Source organism: Gymnogyps californianus, chromosome 1, assembly GCF_018139145.2.
Source record: "Gymnogyps californianus isolate 813 chromosome 1, ASM1813914v2, whole genome shotgun sequence".
Taxonomy (NCBI): domain Eukaryota; kingdom Metazoa; phylum Chordata; class Aves; order Accipitriformes; family Cathartidae; genus Gymnogyps; species Gymnogyps californianus.
The window spans coordinates 172,341,174-172,362,767 of record NC_059471.1 but is presented as its reverse complement, the minus strand read 5'-3'; the positions used below and the strand labels follow the sequence as shown (position 1 = coordinate 172,362,767).

Below are 21,594 nucleotides of genomic sequence, written 5' to 3'. Positions count from 1 at the left end.
ATCCAGATCTTGCAGTACTCACAAACTCTCCTTAAAGACATATTTGAAAATGCAACTGTTACTTCACCTTTATACATATATATATATATATATATATATATATATATAAAAAAAAACAATTCCTTTTTTCAAGGTCTTATTCCCAGGAAGTGGTCATACACAATTCTAACTTAAGGATGTATCTCCATTTACTTCAGTAAAACTAATTGCAAGCAAATATATCCATACACTAAGTGCACTGACAAGTTCAGAGCCTAACTTCCTCCTTGGTGTCGCGGAGTATTTAGTACTAGAGCTAACAAAACATTTAGGCATCAGCAATTAGCAACACGGCACCTAATTTTCAAATGTGTGGCTCTTAACGCTGCAATATAGAGTACTGTGCTAGCCAACTAACTCAAAGGGCTTAGGACTTTTGATTGCAACCATTGTAAGGCTAAAGAAAAGCACTTGAGAGATGCAGACTGCAGCATGTCAGAGCAAGCTACAAAGCAAAGATCTAAAGACCTCGGAAGCTTAGACTCAGAGCTATTAAGTTGTATAATCAGTCTATTCATCTCTGTGATGAGAGAGAAGCTGAGCAAAGTTCAGAAACCAATTTGGGATTTATCCTCAACTCCAGCTAAGTCCTACTTTAAGTTTGTTCATCCAGCATCAACTTTCTAGGGCTTTTTTAGGAGTCTATCAAAATACACTGTCATTTGCATATCCTTAGTAGGCAGCTTATCCCATGGAATACAGTTTATTTTAGAAAAGTTAAACTTTCCTAAGCTGTGCAGGAGGCCTCAGATTTTCTGGCACCATCCGCTCCCACTTAGGTCCACTTGCTATTTTACTCTGCATGAAACAGGCACAAATTGGATATCTATTATCTTCCACTTTAAAGATCTTACAAAGATCCTAAGCATGAAGCAACTACAGTCTTGAGCCTAAGAATAGTAGGAAAAAAGACAGAGGAAATAAAATATCAGAAAAACTACTAGTGGACCAGACAAAGAATATTGATCTTATTTACCTCACAGTCTATAGGCTATTGTTAGCAATGAAATAGCCCCTTGTGTTTTATTTTCATGACATGATAATATGATATGCAATGATACTGTTTGAGCAGCATTTGGTCAAAACCTATGTCAGGCTCTGAACAATATACCTGTTTTGAGGTTACAGTACTCCCTTCATAGAGCCAAACATCATGGTCTATCTGTAGAGTGTCTACGTCAGTATTATTTCTACTGAGGCAGCAGCTACATTGCCATTCAGTACTTCAGTGTCTCTTATGGTTCATCTTGTGTGTGCACATAACAGAAAGAACGCAAAGGACTTACTTTCTACTATGAAAAGAGAGATAGCAGAGACAGAAGGAAATAAATGTGAGGAACACTGAGAAATAAAGTAACAACCACATTCCAAAATGAGGGGGACTATCTGTCTTAAGAATATATAAGACAAATAATAGCATTAAATACCCTTGATCTATCAACATTCTCTCAAAATTTCTGTGGGACAGAAGTATACTGTTAATTCACATTGCAAATGAGAAGCTTTGGCATCACTATCTTTAAAAATTTGGTGATACAATTAATTGAAAGCCAACAGTACTTAAGTTTTTTAAATCGTATAACACTACTGTAAATGATACCTGAGGTCTTAATTAGACAGGTGTTGCATAGCTGAGCAGAGACAAGCCTAAACAGCTAAAAAAAATTGGGGCCTAAGTGACTTACCCTGTATCCCACTGGATGACTGTACTAGAGCAGGAACTGAACCCAGCTCTTCAGTGTCCCAGTCCACAACCTTAATCACAAGGCTGCAAAGTTAAGCACATGTTTAAAGACTGGGCTGACGTGGGTGTTTTATGGTGCAGTATCAATGTAAGTTGCAAGATTTATCAGTTAGATTCAACTGAGTTAAATGTGGTATTAAATCCACGTTACATTATACATGAGAGAACCCTGTAATTCAGTGTGGGTAGCCAGCAGAGTTCACCTCTATACTGTGGGGCTTGTGGAGAGCACCTGAAACACTGGTCTTCTCATCATTCAAACCTGCTAAGCTCCCTTTTGATCTTGTGCCCCTCCCCAAAAGAAGGACATAACGGAAAGTAGTGCACATATGAGTTTCAGTGAGATATAGTTTGGACATAGCTGGATTATACAACTGTATATCACAGCCGCAAAGGGCTGTGCCCTACAGTCAACATGAAACCACAGCATCTCTGGACAAGTATTTTGTTTCAGCCTTCCCTTGAAGATAGACATACTTCAAAGAACTGTAAGACATCTTCACTTCATCATAAAACAGAATCACTACAGAAACAGCTCAGCATATTTCTTATTTGCCAGTCCATGAAAACATGGGTCCTTGGAGTTACAATACTGAATAAGCATCATTTTTATTTGAATTAGAACAATAAACTATACATGCTGGCCTTGAACAGCATCCTACAATTAGTTATATTGTCTGCTATGTCTACCAGCTAAGCAGCCTTCTGAATATTACAATTCTGTGCAGTTCAGGATCCCCAAGTCTCCGTTCTACATTTTCAAAACTATTCTACTGTAAAGTCACATTTTGCGTATTTTGACCTTAAACACTGGCTTTCATATTAAAAAAAACTCATCTCAACTTCATAAGGAAAAAAAAAAATCTAAAAAAAACATACCTCATCCTTCTTCACTAGAAGGAATGACAAAAATACAAAAGATTTCAGGAACTGGTGAATGTTAATAGTGTGCACAGCACTGCTTTGATTTCTTAATTTTTTTCTTTAACCAAGCACCGTAATGGAATAACTGGTAAATTGTCTCTCTTGATATTACAATATATATATACTACATTTGGCAACATTATTGATAGAAGTGGAATATTAACATCGGTTTTGATTTAAGTTCTTACAAATGCTCAGGGGGAAAAAATAACATAAAATAACATGATTCATAGTGATTAAAGAGTTGGAAAATAATTTCAGAAGCAATGATCTAAGACAACATAACCATTACCATCTTGATACTACAGAAGAACTTTTCTTCTCTTAGCCATTCTTGAGGTAACCTGAAAAATATAATAACTTTCCAGATTTGTTTTAACTGCTGCTGTGCTAGTTTTCAATTGTCTAGTGTCTGATTTAATTCTTATTCAATGAAGGTGAGCTTTACCACTGTCTTGAAGAGACATCCCAGTTCTTGTAGCTTACTGGACACTTATTAATAGAAAGCTAGCAAGAAGGTGATATTCAGATGAAGATCAACCTATTTTCAATGTCGAATGTTAAAATTTTCAAAGTTATGACAAGTGGGCAACAAAACACTATAGGTTTACAGTCTACTAAGCTCCTATAAGTGAAATTATTTACCATTACAAAATACAAACTGCTTTTATCAGGAAAACTCTAATAAAAGGTTTTATGTTTTATCTGTAGGTTTGTAGTCTATCCTACTGATAGGATAGTCTTCCTGTCACTAGTCCTTCACAGTTTAAGTATGTTCAGGTGTGCCTATTTACAAAACTGTGCTTAAAGGATGAAAATCCCCTTAGCCAATAAGCTTTAATGAAGAATTACACTTGCAAAATAAAAATAAGACGTTTTCAGCACACTGAAGTACAACTAAATTTCGAGTCTGATAATACAGTTTAAATCAGAACTCACAAAATAATATTGAAGTCATCAGTGAATTCAAGGCACTGATTATAAATTATCAATCAAAAGCTAAATAATGAAGCCACTGAATCCATCCTCAGTGTTGGAATACAAGGGAATAGTTGCTTTGCTCCCATTCTGCTTGTATTAGACAATCAGATTGTAGCTTCCAATGACTACTCAGTCTTTAACAGTTTACATATTATTTCCTCAGCTATTCTCAGCAATAGCTGCTGTGCTTTTTATAAGACCACAGAACTTAACTGTTCAATCTGCTGGTATTTCAGTATAAAATCCAGACTACTTAACTGTAAAAATTCATGATGTGACTCTACCCATGTCAATCTTTTCAAAACATAATGGCAAGATAATCTGCTACAGATTTCCCTATGCTGCTCACAGCTTTTATCTGTTTGTCATTGTTTACTAGTTCTTTTGACTTTTTACATCAGAGATCTTAAAACAACTGACCTTAAAAAAAAAAAAAAAAAAAATCAGGAAAATTAAGTTAATGCTCGTGAAAATGCAACACAAAATCTTTGGGCGTGCAGTACTTTGTAGACTCCCAATAACACTTGCAACACTACAAGCACCTCTTAGATAACTATGTTCACTTGTCTTCATAACAACACTCACTCAAATATCACTTATTCTAGCAGAACAGCTAATTTAGTTTGCTTTTGTAACTTCTAATATGTGAAGATACCATTTTACTTTGGCTAATCCTAAAGGGAAATGACAACCAAACAAAATAAACTCTAAATATTTTTTTTGTTTGAAAAAAGTGGAAGGTGTGCAAGCTATTCACCAAATGATAGCAATGAGCAGCAGGAAAATCTAGTCTAGTTTATCACTATTTATTAGCCTCACGGCAAGACTGGGTAGACCTGAGTGGTTTATTTTTAAGGCTCGCTATCCATCATAGGAAGCTGAGGCAGCTCTGAACCTACTGCATGCTAACATAGGTTATGAAATTGTTATATAGGAACTGTGCCTATATGAACACACATACTTGTCTTCATATAGTAAAGGAGTAATAAATAAACTGTATAGTGTAAAAATATGCTAACTATAAAAAACTTTTAAAGCTAAGTTAGAGCATACCCAGCTCCAATGCAAATCACCTTTGTGAAGCATCAAGGAAGAAACACCTTTTTTATCTGTTAGGCTGCAAAGAGTGGAAGAGGTGCCTTAAGTGCCAGATGGGGACTGGGCATTGCCTACCAGGAGTAAGGAGGACCTGTGGTGAGGACAGAGGTGAAGGCGGCAGAGGGATCTATAGTCAGCCCCTCATCCGCAGAGCCTAAAACTCCTTTGAGCCTTCCCTCTCATCCCAAGTCAAGAAAATGAGCACCCTGGAGTGCTCTCAGTCTCCTCCCAGCCTCTTTTTTTTCTCTTGATACTTCCTGCATTACAGCTACATCCCCAATGTGGATCAAAGTTCATCCCAGCTCCGTACTAGCCTCTTCTCTCACGACAAACTTTTTATTGGGAAACAGCCAAGTGTGAAAGCCAGCAAAGAGCTACCCCATCTAGCTGTAACTTAGTCAAGCATAAAAAAATACCAGATATTACTCTAAATATTTATGAGTTTATATGAATTAAAGCAACAGGAAAAACTGTTAAAAGGATCACAAGAAATAAAGTGAAGGAAGTTGTTTTGGTGGTACAGACCAGACCCAGAAACAGAGATTGGAAAGACACCTACGGATGTCCAAGTGTCAGTGCAGTGTAGCGATACACAAGTTACCTTTAAAGATGGTATCACAGATACCTCACCGAAGCAGTACAGAGCTCTGAAGTCAGGAGTGTTGGTGTACCACAGGCCACAGCCATAAACAAACCCAATCTCTCTAGAAAACAGGGCAGTAAACACCCAGTTTTTTCTCCACAAAATCCTCTAATAGTATACACCTATTCGGGCTAACTTGTCTGTGTCTTTTCTATGTTTATTTTGTTGGTTTTGTTGTTCTTGTCACAGAAGTTTAAAAAAAAAAAGAAAAAATTGAAGTTGCCTTCTCTTTTACTGGTGGCTTTGGAACACTTACATGTTGGAAGAAACCTGTGAAGGAAACTAATGAGTAACTATGTTTTTTACTTCTTTTTGGTTTAAATTTGAAGTATATTTATTGGTTTACCATTTTTTAATATACTCCCCTCACCTGATGGTATTTGCCAGATATAAGTTCCTTAAACATAGAGAAGAAAATGAAAATGTTTGGACAAAACTGAAGATGGAGACCTAGCCATACACTTCACTGAAACAGTTCTAATGAGAATCCACAGAAAGGCTGTTTACCTTATACTCAGAGACTTCAACAGGTATTTATAGTAAAGCTTTTCTCAGCAAAAGACTACAGAGAAGTTCTGACACTGTATTTAGAATGGGTTGCATAAAACCACTAATTTTACCTAGAATGAAACATGTATGAAATACTGTGTAGCAGAAAACTGGAACCTCATATAAAATGTGTGTAGGTTTTTTTACCATGCATTTGAACTTCTCCCTCCCTCCCTCCCCCTATTCTTTTCCGCATTTGTGAGAATTATCTGTCCATCTGCACACACATATACAGGCACCAATGTACTTTACACGTTTCAATGTTTTGTGTCACCTTCTCCATCTTGCATTATGGTTAGCTTGAAAACCAAGAAACCTTTAGCTCTAATGATCACTTTCTTTTCTCTGTTTTTCTGATGGTTGGAATTGGCTAAAATGGTGCAAAATTATTGTTAAAAGCCAAATACATCCTTGTCTCAGCCACGTGTGGAAAACATTATGTCTCCACAGACTATGTTACACATCCAAGTTCCTGCAATCACAGCACAGGGGAAAACATCTAATTTCAACCTGAAATGACTCCATATTTATTTTTTCAAGTTTGATTAATGAAGTGCCATAATCCCTGAAGGCTGGGGTTTTTTTTTTCCTCTAAAATGTGAAATTAATTTAATACATTTATATTTGATCTGAATTAAATTTACACTCACTGGCAGAGTAACTTTAAAAGTGCCTGATGGTATGAATCCAACAGCCTAAGGAGCATACCAACAGATCTTTTCTGTTGGTTCGATGGAGAATCCAATGGGCTTGCAAAATTAGTAACTAACTACATTAAACACAGACTTTCAAAAGGGACACAACTACACAAAACAAACCGCTGTAACGCATTATCCTTGAGACTACACCTTGACACCATACTTAGGCTGAAATAATACAGAACATAAACATTTTAATAGCTACACCTTTAACTATGAATCAGTTTGTTTTAAAAATTGTTAATTAACAAGTGTATTAATTTTTTCAACTAGTAGTGATACATGATCAATTCTATACTGTGTCTAGTAGACTAGATGAGTTTGCCATCCACTGAAAAGCTATGGGTTTTGAGAAACTACATTCAACGTGTTTTCTCAGTTAATATTACAGTTACAGATGAAGAAAATTTTAGATTCCACACAAATCATTAAATCAACCATTTATTGACTTTCTCGCCAGAGTAAAGGAGAAAAAAAGGAAGTTAAATGAGTGGGGGAAAAAAAAAAAACAAACTTACAATAACTAGATATAAAAGAATTTAGAATTTACCCTGGAGATGGATTATTTCAAAGTATAAACTCCATTTTTACTTCTTGAACTGACTGAGAGAATACAAATAAAGTACAGAATTATACTCTGATTATATTCTAGGCTCATTTTTATACTTCTCAATTACATCAGTTTTGTCATTCAACTTTTAAAATCCAGCATGAACAAAATGTTCTTTATTTTCTATTCTGTAGTACCAATGCACTTTTTGTATCATAAAAAGTGACAGGTTTGTTTTGAATTCAGCTGAGTAATTAGCTACAATAGGATGAGCACTAATGTGGTACAGCAGGGTACAGTATAGCATAGGATAAAACACTAATCCTGCATTCATAGAGGAAGGAAGGTCTCCAGCCTCGTATTTCATACTACGTTCAAGACCACAGATGGACAACTAATAAATAAAGAGCTTGATGTTACTGTGCTAAGTGAAAGGTAATTTGGTTATTTAGGAAAATAGTTAACTATATAACAGCACAAAACAGATGCATTCCCTTAATGCAATGATTTAAATTATTCATTATCAGTAAAAAAATCCTTTTCACTCCTACAGTATTTTGTTGTTCTTGCAGAAAGTAAATCGTGATCAAATGGCCTAGGAGCTAAAAACAATTAAAAAGTAAAGGTCTGAAGCTTAGTACCACTAAATACTAAAGATCAAATACTGCTTTGGTCTTTAAAGTGGATGCAGATTTAATGCCTTGATTTATTGTCCTAGTACTATAAAGAATACTTTAGTACAGCAATAGCCAGGTCCTAAATAATGCAGCCCCTTCATAAATATGTGTTTTGCTTAGCCACTAGTTTGACCACTAGTTAAAGTCATATCAAGAACTTTCTCCCCTAAAATGAGGAAATGGAATCTTAGAAGAATCTGCTACTTACTTTAACAGATGCGTCTCTCTAAATAAAGAGAATATGGGTTTTTCCTCAGAGGCTCTGGTAGAAATTAAGAGAAAAACCTGACATGCTGGAATAGGTTTTATTGTGGATATCTCTGCTAACCTTGAAATCTGAAAGGTTAGCTTCATCATTTAGCTATATGACTAGCTATCACAAGACTTACCTCCACCATTTTTCTGACACAGATATGGGAATCGCCACACATTCCCCAATCCCACAGAAAATCCAACTTGTGCCAGAATATATTGGAGTTTGCTGTTCCAAGCAGGTCTTTCGTCTTCTACATCTGAGCCTTCTTCAACATCTACATCTTTTTCTTCCTGATCATCAACCATAAGTTCACTCTTCTTAAAGGCATCATCTGAAGAGTCTTCATTAGAAAGAAGGTCCTTAACTGACTCAATGACCTCATCATCTAGTTCTCTTTTCGCTACCTTGCTGTTCTTAGGCATTTGTAATATGAGAAAAACAGTAAGGAAGTCAAGTTCAGCTGAGACAAATGGACAAGCGCTGAAGAAAGCTCTCCCTCTGCTTGGCCAAAAATATTGAAGAAACAAACTGAAGATGGTGCCTGATGAGTCCTTGATACCAGGTAATCAAGAGTAAGGACTTCTGTTTCTGAACATTTGTTCTACTGAAAGTATCTGTGAAAAAAATAAAAAATGATATTATACTATTATGCAGAAGAAACTTAATTTAGAAATCATATGCTTTGGTTTACCCATTTCTGCTTATCTCAATGATTTCACAAGAGGAGAAAAAGAGAAGAAAGGGATGTTAAACCACTTCCAAATTGTAGGAATTACATCCACTATTTGGTCTTAAATATTTATGTAGAATACATTTCATTCACTTGCTGAGGGTTTTTTTGGTTTTGGATTTTTTTTTTATTTCCTAAAGACTGCTAGGCTAATTGCTCATATTTTGACAGCATAACAAGATTCTTCTTATCAGGCATAATGGGGTACGCACTTCACATAAAATTTAGAAGCCCAATTCCATTATGTCCTGACTTAACAGCTGTACTTGAATTTATTAAAAATGTATTTTAAACAAAGTAGATTAAGTTTTTCAGACCATTTCAGAAAGTCATGCAGCAATTAAAATTTTGATATATAGGATGCACCTAGTGCTTCAAAAGCAAGGGTGACTTATTTTCCTGTATTCCTCATCAAGGAATATATAATTACAATCATTATTCAAAGGAGAGATGCTCATCTCTTATGAGCTTTGATGCTTTAGATAGTTTCTTAGAAATAGGAAATAATTAAACATATCTGAAACATCTGAAAAGCCGTAACCAAACCCATTTAAAAAGCCTGCTGTTTCAAACGTGTATGTACAGACACAAAAATGCCTGTATTTGCATATGCGTTTTTCTTTAACACAATGAATCATTTAAAAAGACAGATAGACTTGCTTGCAGCTGCCATACTGAAGGTAACCATAAGATTTTGGGGAGGAATGTTTTTAAAGAAATTCTTCACTAATCACATGGGATAAAACTAATATGTGCAAAGTCATCTGCACAATTAAGAGTCTTAAAAGGGATTTAGATTATGCATTAAGCTTCAGGAAAACTCTAAGGAGGGAATACAGACGGAGTCTAGAACTGCTAACTGATGAGAATCAGAAATTACTCCGGGATACATGAGACCTTTCAGCGTTTGCTTATGGACTTGCTGTAACATTTGGTCCATAGGATGAAGGCTGTATCATGTTCTGATGAACTCGCATGTACCTGAGAACTGCAAGGTATTACTGGACTGTTAGCACAATAATTGAGAGATCAAGCACCTCACGGCTGCTTCAGTGACAGACCAAAAGGAGAGTTAAGCCACTGGAACCTAGCCCACAGCTTATCAAGATGAGACTTCACAACAACAGAACTAAAGCCTCTGTCACCACAAGTACTATCACCAGCCTCGTGGCCAACAGGACAATTACCTTTTTCAATAGTTTCCAAGTATTTGGAAGTTGAACTTCACCCCAGTTGCCTACTGAACTCCATTGTAACCTCTTTTCATTCATTCCCTAGGCTCCCATCACTGCCTTCTCACTTTCCCCCTCCCTCCTGTTACTGCCTCCTCTCAGCAACTCCAGCTCTGGCAGTCAGCCCGAATTTTTTAAGCACAGCAGAGCCTACTGGCTTGTGATCTGCTTCATGCTCACCACTGTCACTGGAAGGGTTCAGGGTCCTATAAACCTTCCTTCTGACATGCTGTGGAACTAGTATCAGGCTTTGTTTTGACTGATACCAGTTCTTAAAAAAAATTAAGCGCATGAGCTACACACAGAACAGCATAATGGGGAAAGACACTTGTTAAGACAATAGAGAACTCCTAATACTGTATCCTATATATCTGGGCTAAATGAATGTCTGTTCAGGCCTCTTTTTATCCACTTTATCTTTTGGGTTGTAAACTCTTCAAAGGACTACACCCTCTTTTAGTCCATGTATGGTTCAGTAGCTCTTAGCTCTGACTGAGATATCTAGGTAGAACCAGAATGCAAATACCAATAATACATTAAGTTGAAGCATTTAAGCAGTCCTAATGGAGCTTTGGGACTATAAGCTGCAGCATCTGGTACTTGAACCACTACTTTTAGTCACATTTCAAACTTTTCTTTTCGTTTTGTTCTACTGATGTAAATTAGAGTAGATTCTCCGTTCCAGCAATTAGTAAGAAGTTCAGGGAGTACATTAAAATGAAATAATTTTCTCTCGGTATTTCATACAACAGCTGCACAAGTGAAACTACATCAGTATTTGTCTGTAGGTCTGAAATCCTTCTCTAAGTGCAATAAGGAAAAGATATTTTCAGTCAAAAAGGCACAAGCCATCTATCAGTATTTATTAAAATGTTTTAAAAGGTCATATCTGTATTAATTATTTTAGACACAGTAACTTGCAGGGCAGCAATACGATTTATCTGAAGCTCTCACAGATGAGTCAATTCCAACAGAAATTGCATCATTCTGTCCTGTCATGCATTAAACATTGCATTACTACACTTCAGAATAAACCGGGCTTGATACTTTTATTCCTAGCACAGTATCATATGAATTTCCCTTTCATTAACCTTCCATTAAGCAGGATGTTATCCCTAGCACTATCACTGTATAGACTTGCAATACTTGAAGGGCTTGAGAAAATGTGGGAGGCATGCTCAGCAGACTGGTGCTTGGTTTAACAGTACTGGTTTTCTAATTGAATATGTATCATTGGCCAGACTGCACCAAGGATGCAGGATAGTCCTTCAGGATACATCACAAATCCACAGGTGGTCTCAGACTGTCAGATTTAACAACTTGTTCTCTGTACTAAAGGAGTCAGTACCGAACCAAACGAGGAGTCCTACCTCACCAGACACTACCATCAGGTACAAATGTTCAAAGCGTGGTCCCAGCTGGTTTGTGCAAGGATTCTGCCGTTCTGTGCTCCGCACTCCCAGAACACACTCTAAGATGCGCACAGAATCCTCTCTCTTTGACCCAAGTCAAACCCACGCAGAAGGCGGATACCAAACTACTCGGCCCAAGTCAGGTCTAGATATGAATGCTCCCGAGTGAAGACTGAATAGGGAGATAACTAGTAAAGTTACTCACCAGCAGTTCAGCTAAACACGAACCACTGAACAAGCTCTTTTTTTTTTTATATCACAGTATTGAACTTCAGCACTTCGACCTATAAAATGCTACTTTAGGTTCCCACATCATTTGGATCTAGTCCAGTGTTTAAGTTCTTCATTAGCATCAAATAGTAATTAGGAAATATCGTGCCAAATTCTGTTAAACTGCTCTTTCAGTTAGTTGTGTTACTAGCTACCTTCTACATAGCCTTGTGCAGTAATACAGCATTATGTGATAGGACTGTTTCTCCTAAGTATCATTAAAAAAAATCTACATAACAAACCACCATATTTACCAATGAACTACAGAATTCAGTATCGTAGACTCAGTCATTACTGGGATCATTTTAAACTCCAAGTCCTAAATCTTGTCATGTATTTTAAAATATTACTATACCATACTATTACCAGCACCTTGGATTAAAAGTAAAATGTCTAAAATATAACTTGGCCTTATTAAAGCTGTTTATTTGGGGGTTGGCTGTTTTTTTTTTTTTCTATCTTAGATCTAGATCATGGAATTTGATCAAATGATTTAATTCTGGTTTCCAGGCAGTTTCACTCATCCTTTTCATAACTCAAATGATGTCATGTGTCAGATGAAAACACTGAAGGGAAATTTTTATTATCACATTTAGTGGAGAATACAGTATTTCTCTCGACTTTTCCACAACTGAAATGAACAAATAAAGATGGTATCCCTTTTCTTATGTAAAATCCTCTTTAAAAAAAAAAATCTAAAATTAATCTTAAACTGACCTGACAAGTGTCTGTATTGTTTGAGGGAATTTAACAGAATGGAAATTGCTGAACAGTACATGGTTCAGTCAGAAGAACATTTAGAAAATTATTCTGTCACTGAATTAACAGTAATCAATGATCTGAGTTAGCATAAACAAACTTTTGGAAACAACTTACTAAATCAAACAAATCAGCTAGATTTTTATGATGTCTTACTAGCACTGTCCTTGATATATTAAATTCTCTATTTCTTTCTCATACTGGAAGATAAAACGGTGAGTCTTTTTTGACACATCAAGCAAACTGCAGACCCAAACTTTCTTTCTCAGAACATGGTGGGAATTTTGTTATTTTCTTCTACAGAAGAAGAATCAAGCCTTAATGCATCAGCATGCAGAAGTAAAGTAACCCGATTAGACTGCCACATTATTAGCAGATTAAGCAATAATAATCCCTTGCGACAGGGAATTCAGACCCAAATTAGCTCCCTGGGAGATCTGGGCTCGCTATAGAACTTTTAGTTCAGCTACAGGCCCACATTCAGAAACGCTGGCACAGGGAGATAAGACCTGTAAAGCCTCCGCTGACCAAACTGCAAGCGTTTGCAGTAAGACTCAAAGGAACTTCATTAGTCAAAGCACCAAAAGACACATTGAAAAAATTCGCTGCATGCCCTTTTCTCCCAGTCTTTCTTATACGTAATGCCTACTAAGGGAGTTGTACTAGATCTGTCCAACACTGCCTGCTCCTCTTCACCGTTACACTGGTAATGAATCTTATGTCAGGTTCCCTTTCGACACATCTCTATTAGACAGATCTGCATGCCAATATACAGACACTTACTAGACAAACATCATACTTCTAGTTCTCTCAGCTGTGCAGTACCAGTAAACAATTAAAAGTTATGAGGCTGGAGATTTTCACAATGTGTACAGAAAAATACGCACCAAACAAATCTCACTTGCTTACAGATTTGAAAGTATAATGAGCACAACTGCCCCATGTTCTTGCAATTACAGCACAAGTCTCTATAAAAAGCCATTTGTAAACCAATTTCACGTTTAAAACATCCCACAATACTATTGCAACAACTGATATAACTAAATGTTAACTTTTAGCAATGCTTTTCTGACATAAATTAAAACATGATTATTTTTATATTGTGTTCCTTTTTAAAAACAGCACTCCTCTCTGTAAAGGAAAGCCTAATAAACCCTCCATTCTTTTCTAACACAGTGTACTTTATTTCTTTTATTATCTTACTTTTACATCTGATGAAAACACAGCAATTCGGCAAAATTATCTACATTCAAATTTTAATGCATTACAAATAATCCTCAAATCTTCTTTGACCAAAAATGGTTTTCATCTTCAATGTGAGTTGGAAGGAAAGGAAAGAAGGGGAAAAAAATTAAAATAGTGTGTACATGCTTCACAAAAGACTATCAAGAAAGTCCAGACAGAAAATAACTTTCTAGAAGGCTCCTGTAACATCATAAAAAGTAGAAAAAGGAAAGAATGGATACCTTTTTAAGTTCAACGTTTGCCATTAAAGGGAGAAAAAGATTAACGTTCTGTTCTTCAGAGCTCTGCGTTCTTCTCCGATGAAGCAGTTAACATCCCAACGTGCTGCTGTGGGGGTAGCAAAATGCAATATAAAGCTGCAGCCAGTTCACATTACTATAACCTCTGCTTTGAAGGTAGATCGTGATAGCGCAGTGTACCAGTCCAGTCCCACAAGCGTACGTCTTACGCTCCTGTTCACAAAATTTCCACCTTAACTCCCAGTGAAGAAACCAGTATGATTCAGCAGAGGACACAGAACTAAAAGTCAGGATTCTCACCATGTCAGATGTTCATAAAAGATTGTGACTGATATTCATGCCAAAGGTTTCAGTCCGTATAAAATCACTGGATGAGAATTATATGCAAAAGTGAAGAAAAGGAGCTTTTGCACCTTGAAGGAAACCTATAAAATGCATCTCAAAGACAAGTCTAAGCTAGGCAGAAGAAAGCATGATGGGAACAACCAATACAGAAAAAGGAAAAACCAAAGTTTTAGGAGCAAAGGACTGCTGTGAGTCTGCAAAAAGGAGCAAAAAGGTATCAGGCCACTGGTGGAGACAGGATGGGGGGAATAGCTAATGACCACCATATTTGAGTGAGAAAAGAGAAAGAAGACTGCAGAAGCAAACCAGGTTTCGTGGGAGTACTGTGATTGTGAAGAATGGCTATTGCTGGGGGAACCTGTGTACAGATAATTATTTCAGCAAGAGTTACGCTGTGTTACAGTACTCATTGCACAGACTGAATTACTGCTGCAATGCAGCATTGTGTTCTTTGGTGGAAATAAGAATATGCACCATAGCCTTTTTGCCTAGTCAAGCCCATTTTTATCTATCTACCGAAGCAGACACTATGCTGCTCTTCAGTGTGAACTAGATGATCTAGCATTTTGCCCTAACTAGTTTAATACAGCCTGTCAGTAACAGATATAGATTCAATAGGTATATAATCATAATAAAAAATAATTATATTACAAACAATGGAACTTACATTTCTCTGCATTCTTCAGTGATGTTATCTGAGACATGCTAATGCATGTTACACATACTACATTACATTGTAAAAAAATAAGAGCTCTTTGGGCTACGGGAGACTTGAAAGCATTAGGAAAAGTGAATGTTTTTGATTCTGGTGTCTCTATACAATTAAATCATTTAGACTATAGCAAAACTATTTAAAGACACAAGACTAAATTCACACCTGCTGCAAATATGGGTAGTTATACAGACTTCAGTGACACTGCATCTGTTTCATATTGCTGGGAAATTTGTTCTCAGTTGCTACAAAATGTTCTTCCTGGCTTTATCTTACATCAAGACCCTGCACAGTCTCAAATGCAGACAATTTCTCTCCCAGATTAGTCTCCTTAAATTTTAGTTACAGAAGAATAATTTCTACTATTATACGACAAACACAATGATTTGACAAAAATAGTAAGATTTGTTTCTTGGAATTGTTCATTGTCAATAGATGTGATCTTAACAGCTTGTATGACTTTATCCAAATCACTGGCCCAACAGAAATATCTAAGAGAGAATGTTACAACCTAGAGCTCTTGAATGTCAGTTTTTTCTTTTCATTGCATGTAATCTCTAAAGACTTTATCGGCCTCACTGTAGTTTCTCACCTGCTTTCACAGATTTCTCAGTATTTTCTTCTCACAAATCAACTTCACTGAAATACTTCACAGACTTACATGACGTGCTAACTGTAATTTCCTATTCAGATGGAGAAAACATATCACTTATTCTGCAGTCTTTTCTTATATGTACTTTATTGAAGGAACAAATTCAGTAGTTACCACTCCTCCAGCTGAAGCTGAGTGAAGTAATCTCACCAATTCTGACAATACTCCGCCCTTGACTGCTCAAGCTCAAAAGGCATAACTGCTGGCAACTTGAAACAAAATCTCCATTTTCTAAGTTCACCATATAAGCTACAAGAGGACCACGACTTTACTACAAATCTTATCACACTTCCAAGAAGTGAGAGGATATAAAAGTATATTAAATATTTCATTAAACTACTGAAGTTATTTAAGTTGCAAAATCAAGTACTGAAAGTTAGACATTACCAGATATATAGCTGCCCTGAGACCTTAATTCTCTGCCCTCTGTGCTGTGGAATGGATCAATAAGTAAATCAAGTTGTCCTTGGGAAGAATTTATGTGATTACTTTGTCTGTTTTTTATACATAAGCAAAGAAGCTGAACTGTTCATAGACAGGTTAGCAGAAATCTTGCTTCTCCTCAAATCTGCTTATTTAATTTCATGATATAAATCATGCTTTCAAGTTATATTACAATAAATCCCTATGTCTTTAAAAAGAAAATGATTAATACCAATTCCACTATAGAAAATCCAACACTGTAAACGTCCTATTCTAGTTTCCAATCCCTTCTCCATTTTGGCTTAAGAACAGCATGCTGAATCATTAGCACTGCAGTACACATTTCTGACACTTGAAATGCAAAAATAATATCATTTGCCAGCAGCAAAAACCTACTGGCACCATGAGTTAGATTCAAGGCATTGTTGTACACAGCGTTACGCAACCTTTTTCTTTTCTTTCTCCCATACAGAAAATAAGGAACCCCTAGTCTTAAGAGTGAAGCGCTCTATTTCAGTGTAGGCTTCTGGGAAGCTCAGCTCAGTTATTGCCATTGCCTAAAGCAACCATTCTGGCAGTTACTGTTGCTCTTTCACACTACTTTGTATGGGCTTGTCAGGTTTTGTGCATCCAGCTCTTCAGCAGATTAGTGCTCCATTATCATTTGTCATTGATGCTTTTTTTCCTAAATTATTCAAGAACATATCCTGAGTAATGGCAAGGTTACTGTGAATTGAATTTCAAGGAAGAAGGGAGTTGCTTAAGTTTTGACATGCCACCTGCTGATACGTCAAAGTTATTCTGCAACCAACTGAGAATTCAGAGATCTTTAAAGTCACACAGAAAAGCTGCTACTAGTATTATCATTTTTTACAATTCATTGCCATGCCTATCTATCAACTTCATGAGCAAGGACCCAAAACTGTTCCTCCAAAATCAACAGATATTTTGCCTTTTGAGCAAGAACATTATTCCTTGATATGAGTGAAACAGCGCAATGGAAAGTAGCTGGGGAAACAGGTGAACGGGCCCTTAATGTTGTGGACACTTCTGGTTGTACACTAGAGAATTTCAGAAAAATATCTGTCTTCCCAAGAAGATTCCTACCACAAATACTTCCCAACTGATGTAATTCCACACCACTTGAGCAGCAGCTACTCCAATATATCTTAACAATGCAATGTATAGCAAAAGGAATAGCTGTAATTAGTAGATTGTGTTTCTGAATAACCTGTGATTTTTTTTTCTTTTCTGATAAATGCAACATTTTAAAAGTTCTGTGCATACAGGTTTTTGAAATACACAGCAGAGAAAAGAGAGTTGAGAGAGTTCTTCAATCTACATGGTTCTCATCTGCACTACTACTTTTTCACTTGCTTGCCTGTAAGAAAAAAGAAAACTGTAAGAATGACAAGACACTAAAGGTCAACAGGAATCAGCTTATGCTGCAAAACTAGTTTCAAGATGCCTTAGCAGTTTCACTTACTCAGTTTCACTACTGGTGGCACATGTGAACAGCTATGAAATGGTTTGGTTTTTCACTCACAGATCAAAACCAATGGGATTTTTTGTTCTTGAATCTGAAGTGCACAGCTGAGCCCAAAGGGAGTGCTTGGTATGCACCGAATGCAGGCTGTAATTCTATCATTATCTTAATATGGTCTATGTGTAAACCAAAATCTTGTATATTAGCCAAGACAAAATTAAGCAATCTTTCCTAAGTATTTTTTAAAGTTTCCTTTTTAATGAGATGTTGATAATGGGAAACACTACTAAGCAGAAAAAAATTGTGTACATTGTCATCATTTTTTAATCAAATGGAGTAAGCTGTCTGCATAATACATCCAGTGCACACGTACATGACATCAGATAACAAAACCTTTACTTCATTTATGCTTTTCTTTGGAGGGGGAGACAGAGATTTGGATCCCTGTCTTATAGTATGTCACAGTGACATATTGATGGCGACACACTATTTAAAAACAATTAGGCTTCTCTTAGAAATCAATACTACAGCAGTGAGCTTGTTACGTAGCAATACCACACAGAAAATAAAATGGCTGATGAGGATGAGGTCTTGACTACATCTTTTACAAATAAAGTGCAATTTACTTGAAGAACAAATCCCATTGCAACCTCTCATGTGGCAGGTCAGTGTGACTGTGCAGACATATTTCAATCATCTCATTTACTTCCACCACAAGAGCAAAGCCTTGCAAAGAAATTCCAGTTCGCTCTAATACTAGCAAAATCGGAACAAAACCAGCCAATATGGGCATGGGAAATAAGAAATTAGTAAGAAAACTGAAGAGAAAAAAATCACTGGGAGAAAACTGTAGGTATGAATCTGCCCCGTGGATACACCGTAGTACACAGAGGACTGCAACCATTAAAATCCTGAACAGAAAATAAATCCAAGACGCACAAAGGTTGAGAAAAGGTCCTCATTACCATACCCACCCAAACATGGCTGACACCAGGGTGCACCAGCCCCCAGCCCGCCGGGGCTGCTCCAGCCTCCGCGCGGCGAGGGATGCGGGCGGCGGCGGTGGGAGGAACCCGTGGCGGTCCCCGCCGGGCGACGCCCACGCTCCGCGGCAACAATGCAGCGCCCGGGCAGCCGCGGGTCTTCCCCACCTACCTCCTGCGCCTCCGCCCAGCCCTCCAACACGGCGACCGCAGCCCTCGCCCTGCTGCGACGCTTCCCTCTGCCTCGCACGCTGCCGCCGGCGCCAAGTGGGGACGGACGCCCGCGGGCCGCTTCCCGGCGTGACTGGCGATATTCCTGCTCCCTCATCTGCCGGAACGGCGAGGCTCGTCCTGCTCCCTGCGAGCCCCGAGCCATCCGCGCAGGCAGGCGCACGAACACGGTGCTCCCGGGATGGAGACAGCCCTCGCCCCCTCTCGCCCTGAAACACGCGCTACACATGCATTTAAGGTGTTTTACGCAACACGCGGGAGATGAATGAAATTTCTATCACTCACGGTACGAAAAGGACGTAAATTCCCCGCGCCCCCCCCCCAATAATAATAATTATAAAAACAGCCCCGCACATCCTTTTAACCTACCGCTGAGTTAAAACACATGGGCGGCTTCCAGCGGGCGCTCGCCATTGTCTCCCGAGGGGCCGGCTCTCTCCCTGCCAGCGAGAGGCTGGCGCCGGGGCGAAGGCAGCCTCCCCGGGGGGGCTGGGGGGAAACCCCCCCCCTGCGCCCCGCAGGAAAGCGGAGACCGGGCGGAAAGGGTCTCCCGCCCCCCGCAGATCCTGCCCCTTCCCGCCCGGCGACACAAGCCAGGCGGCGGGCCGGCCGCGCTCCCCCCGCGACCCCAGCCGCACGGCAGGGCTGGGAAAGCGCGGGTCGCGGCGGCGCCCAGCCCGCCCGGCCTCCGCAGCAGCGGCGGCGGGTGCCTTGCCTTGCCTTGCCTTACCTCCGCCCGCGGGGCTCGCCGGGCGCCAGCTGCGGGAAGGGGGGGCCGGGTGCCCCCGCGGGCGCGGGGTGGCGAGCGGGGCCGTGCAGGCGCGGGGCTCAGCGGCGGGCAGGCGGCGGCGGCGGCGGCAGGCACATGTGCCCAGCCCTCGCTGCGACGGTGTTTAAAGACAGACATAAAAGCGGCGGGGGGAGAGGAAGGGGGAGGGCAGCGCCGGGCCGGGGGAGCCGCACCTCCTGACGCAGGGAGGAGCGCCCCCCGCCCCCCACGCCTGCAGCAGCATCTCCTTCGCCGGAGGCGGGCGGGGAGGAGGCAGAGGCGGCAGCAGGAGGAGGAGAAGAGGAGGAGGAGGGAGAGGCCCACCGGCCCCGCCGCCGCGCCAAAAGCCCTGCGGCCGCGCTCCGGCAGTGCGGGTGCCCCGGCCCCCGCCGCCTCCCGCCCGGACGCGTGACGGTCACCGTGACCCCGGGTCCCGTGTGCCGCGCACATGGGCGGCCGGCGGTGCCGCCCGTGGCCCGGCCTTGGCCTCGTGTTGGCGGGGTAGCGGGGCGCAGGCGGGGAAGGTGGCCTCCGGGGTGGCGCGGAGGCGGGAAGCAGGCGCACGGGTGTGACCTTCCTTGGAGAACGTGGAGGTTTTCCAAAAGGAGGGGGTGAGTGGGAGTGGGGGGTGCGGGCCTGGGGAAGGAAGAGGGGTCGGTCAGGAGCAGGGTGGCGGCGGGGCGGCCGCAGCGGGTACACCCGCGGGATGGAGGCCGGGAACGCGGGATGAAGACCTGGCAGGGGCGAGCCTGGAGACTGAAGGGATGGAGGGGGACCGTGAGGAGGATGGAGGGCACCAACCAGTACCCGTGGTGATGGTGCACAAGTCTTGTAGCCCAGACTTTTACTGCTGCTGCAACCGCGTGAAGATGATGTTTCACTTTAACACCCCTCCCTAAACTTTCTGTCATTAAGTCAGTCCACTGCCCTTCAACCATTTTTTTTTCTTTGCTTGCATTTTTCTTAAAAAAAGAAGGCAGATCGATTCTGGCTAGAAAGGAAGGCTTATAGTAACGGTGAGAAAGTAAGCTGCTGAAAGGCGCGGCAGTCAGACGGGAAAGGCATGTTGACTTTGGTAAAGATAGGCATGATGGAATGGAGCGTGAACTGTTTTAATGTTCACTCTGTGAACAATTATTGCAACAACTTCAATCTTAACACATGCTGACTAAAAAGATACAACTTTCTTACACCACAGGAATCAAGGAGATATTTTTCTTCAAAGAGTTCTGAAGTTAGTCTGCTTAGCTGGTTTGCGTTTCCTTCATATTTTACTGAGAAAGCCATGATGCAAACTGATTTTCATATTTCTACTTCATTATCAAGAGCAATTTGTCATAGTATTTTGCATTTGTCATTATTGTTGCTAGTACACTTAACTAACAATTTCCACAATGTATTTCGGTTATATGTAAAAACGGTCCTGTGAACAATAGATTTTGCACCTAGTGATTGAATATTATTTGGAACTCAGTAAAAATGAACTTACCTTGAGTAAGTTTCTAATTGTGAACTGAACTTCTTTTATGCTAAGTACTAATGAGCGGAACAATTTACGCTTTCTATTGCCAGATCATGAGTGATACTTCTGTTTAGTAAATTAACTAATAACGTTATCACATGACTGTGTAGTTAATTGACACAGGAAAAGGTCATTCCTGGATCCCTTTGAATTCTGCGTACAGTTAATGATGAGCTTAGGTCTGTGATCATGTTCTCAATTATTTGATGCCTCTAATTTTACCATAGGAAAGGTATCGTTCAACTTTTAATGTCCACCAAACATATCGTCAGATATTTACAGCTTTTTGCAATTCCTTGAGGAATTTGCAATTCCTCAATACCATGTAAAATACCACATTGGTAACCATTCAGTAGGAATCTTTTCCTCTTCTTCAGACTTTCTGCAAACTAGCGATCTACATTCGGAATAGATGGACTAGGGTA

The 21,594-nt window shown here is 39.6% G+C and overlaps 1 protein-coding gene across 1 annotated transcript in view; it reads right to left on the bottom strand.

The window, feature by feature from the left end:
• The window catches only part of SLC6A15 (solute carrier family 6 member 15), a 38,636-nt gene extending 18,983 nt beyond the window's left edge, over nt 1-19,653 (bottom strand). The window contains exons 1-4 of the mRNA XM_050894668.1: nt 19,609-19,653; nt 15,696-15,786; nt 14,029-14,134; nt 8,293-8,773 (exon numbers count right to left, since the gene is read on the bottom strand). Of these exons, the coding sequence (XP_050750625.1) occupies nt 8,293-8,581 (289 nt within the window). The 5' untranslated portion in view covers nt 8,582-8,773; nt 14,029-14,134; nt 15,696-15,786; nt 19,609-19,653. The remainder of the gene's footprint in view (nt 1-8,292; nt 8,774-14,028; nt 14,135-15,695; nt 15,787-19,608) is intronic.
• Between the last annotated feature and the right edge of the window lie 1,941 nt (nt 19,654-21,594).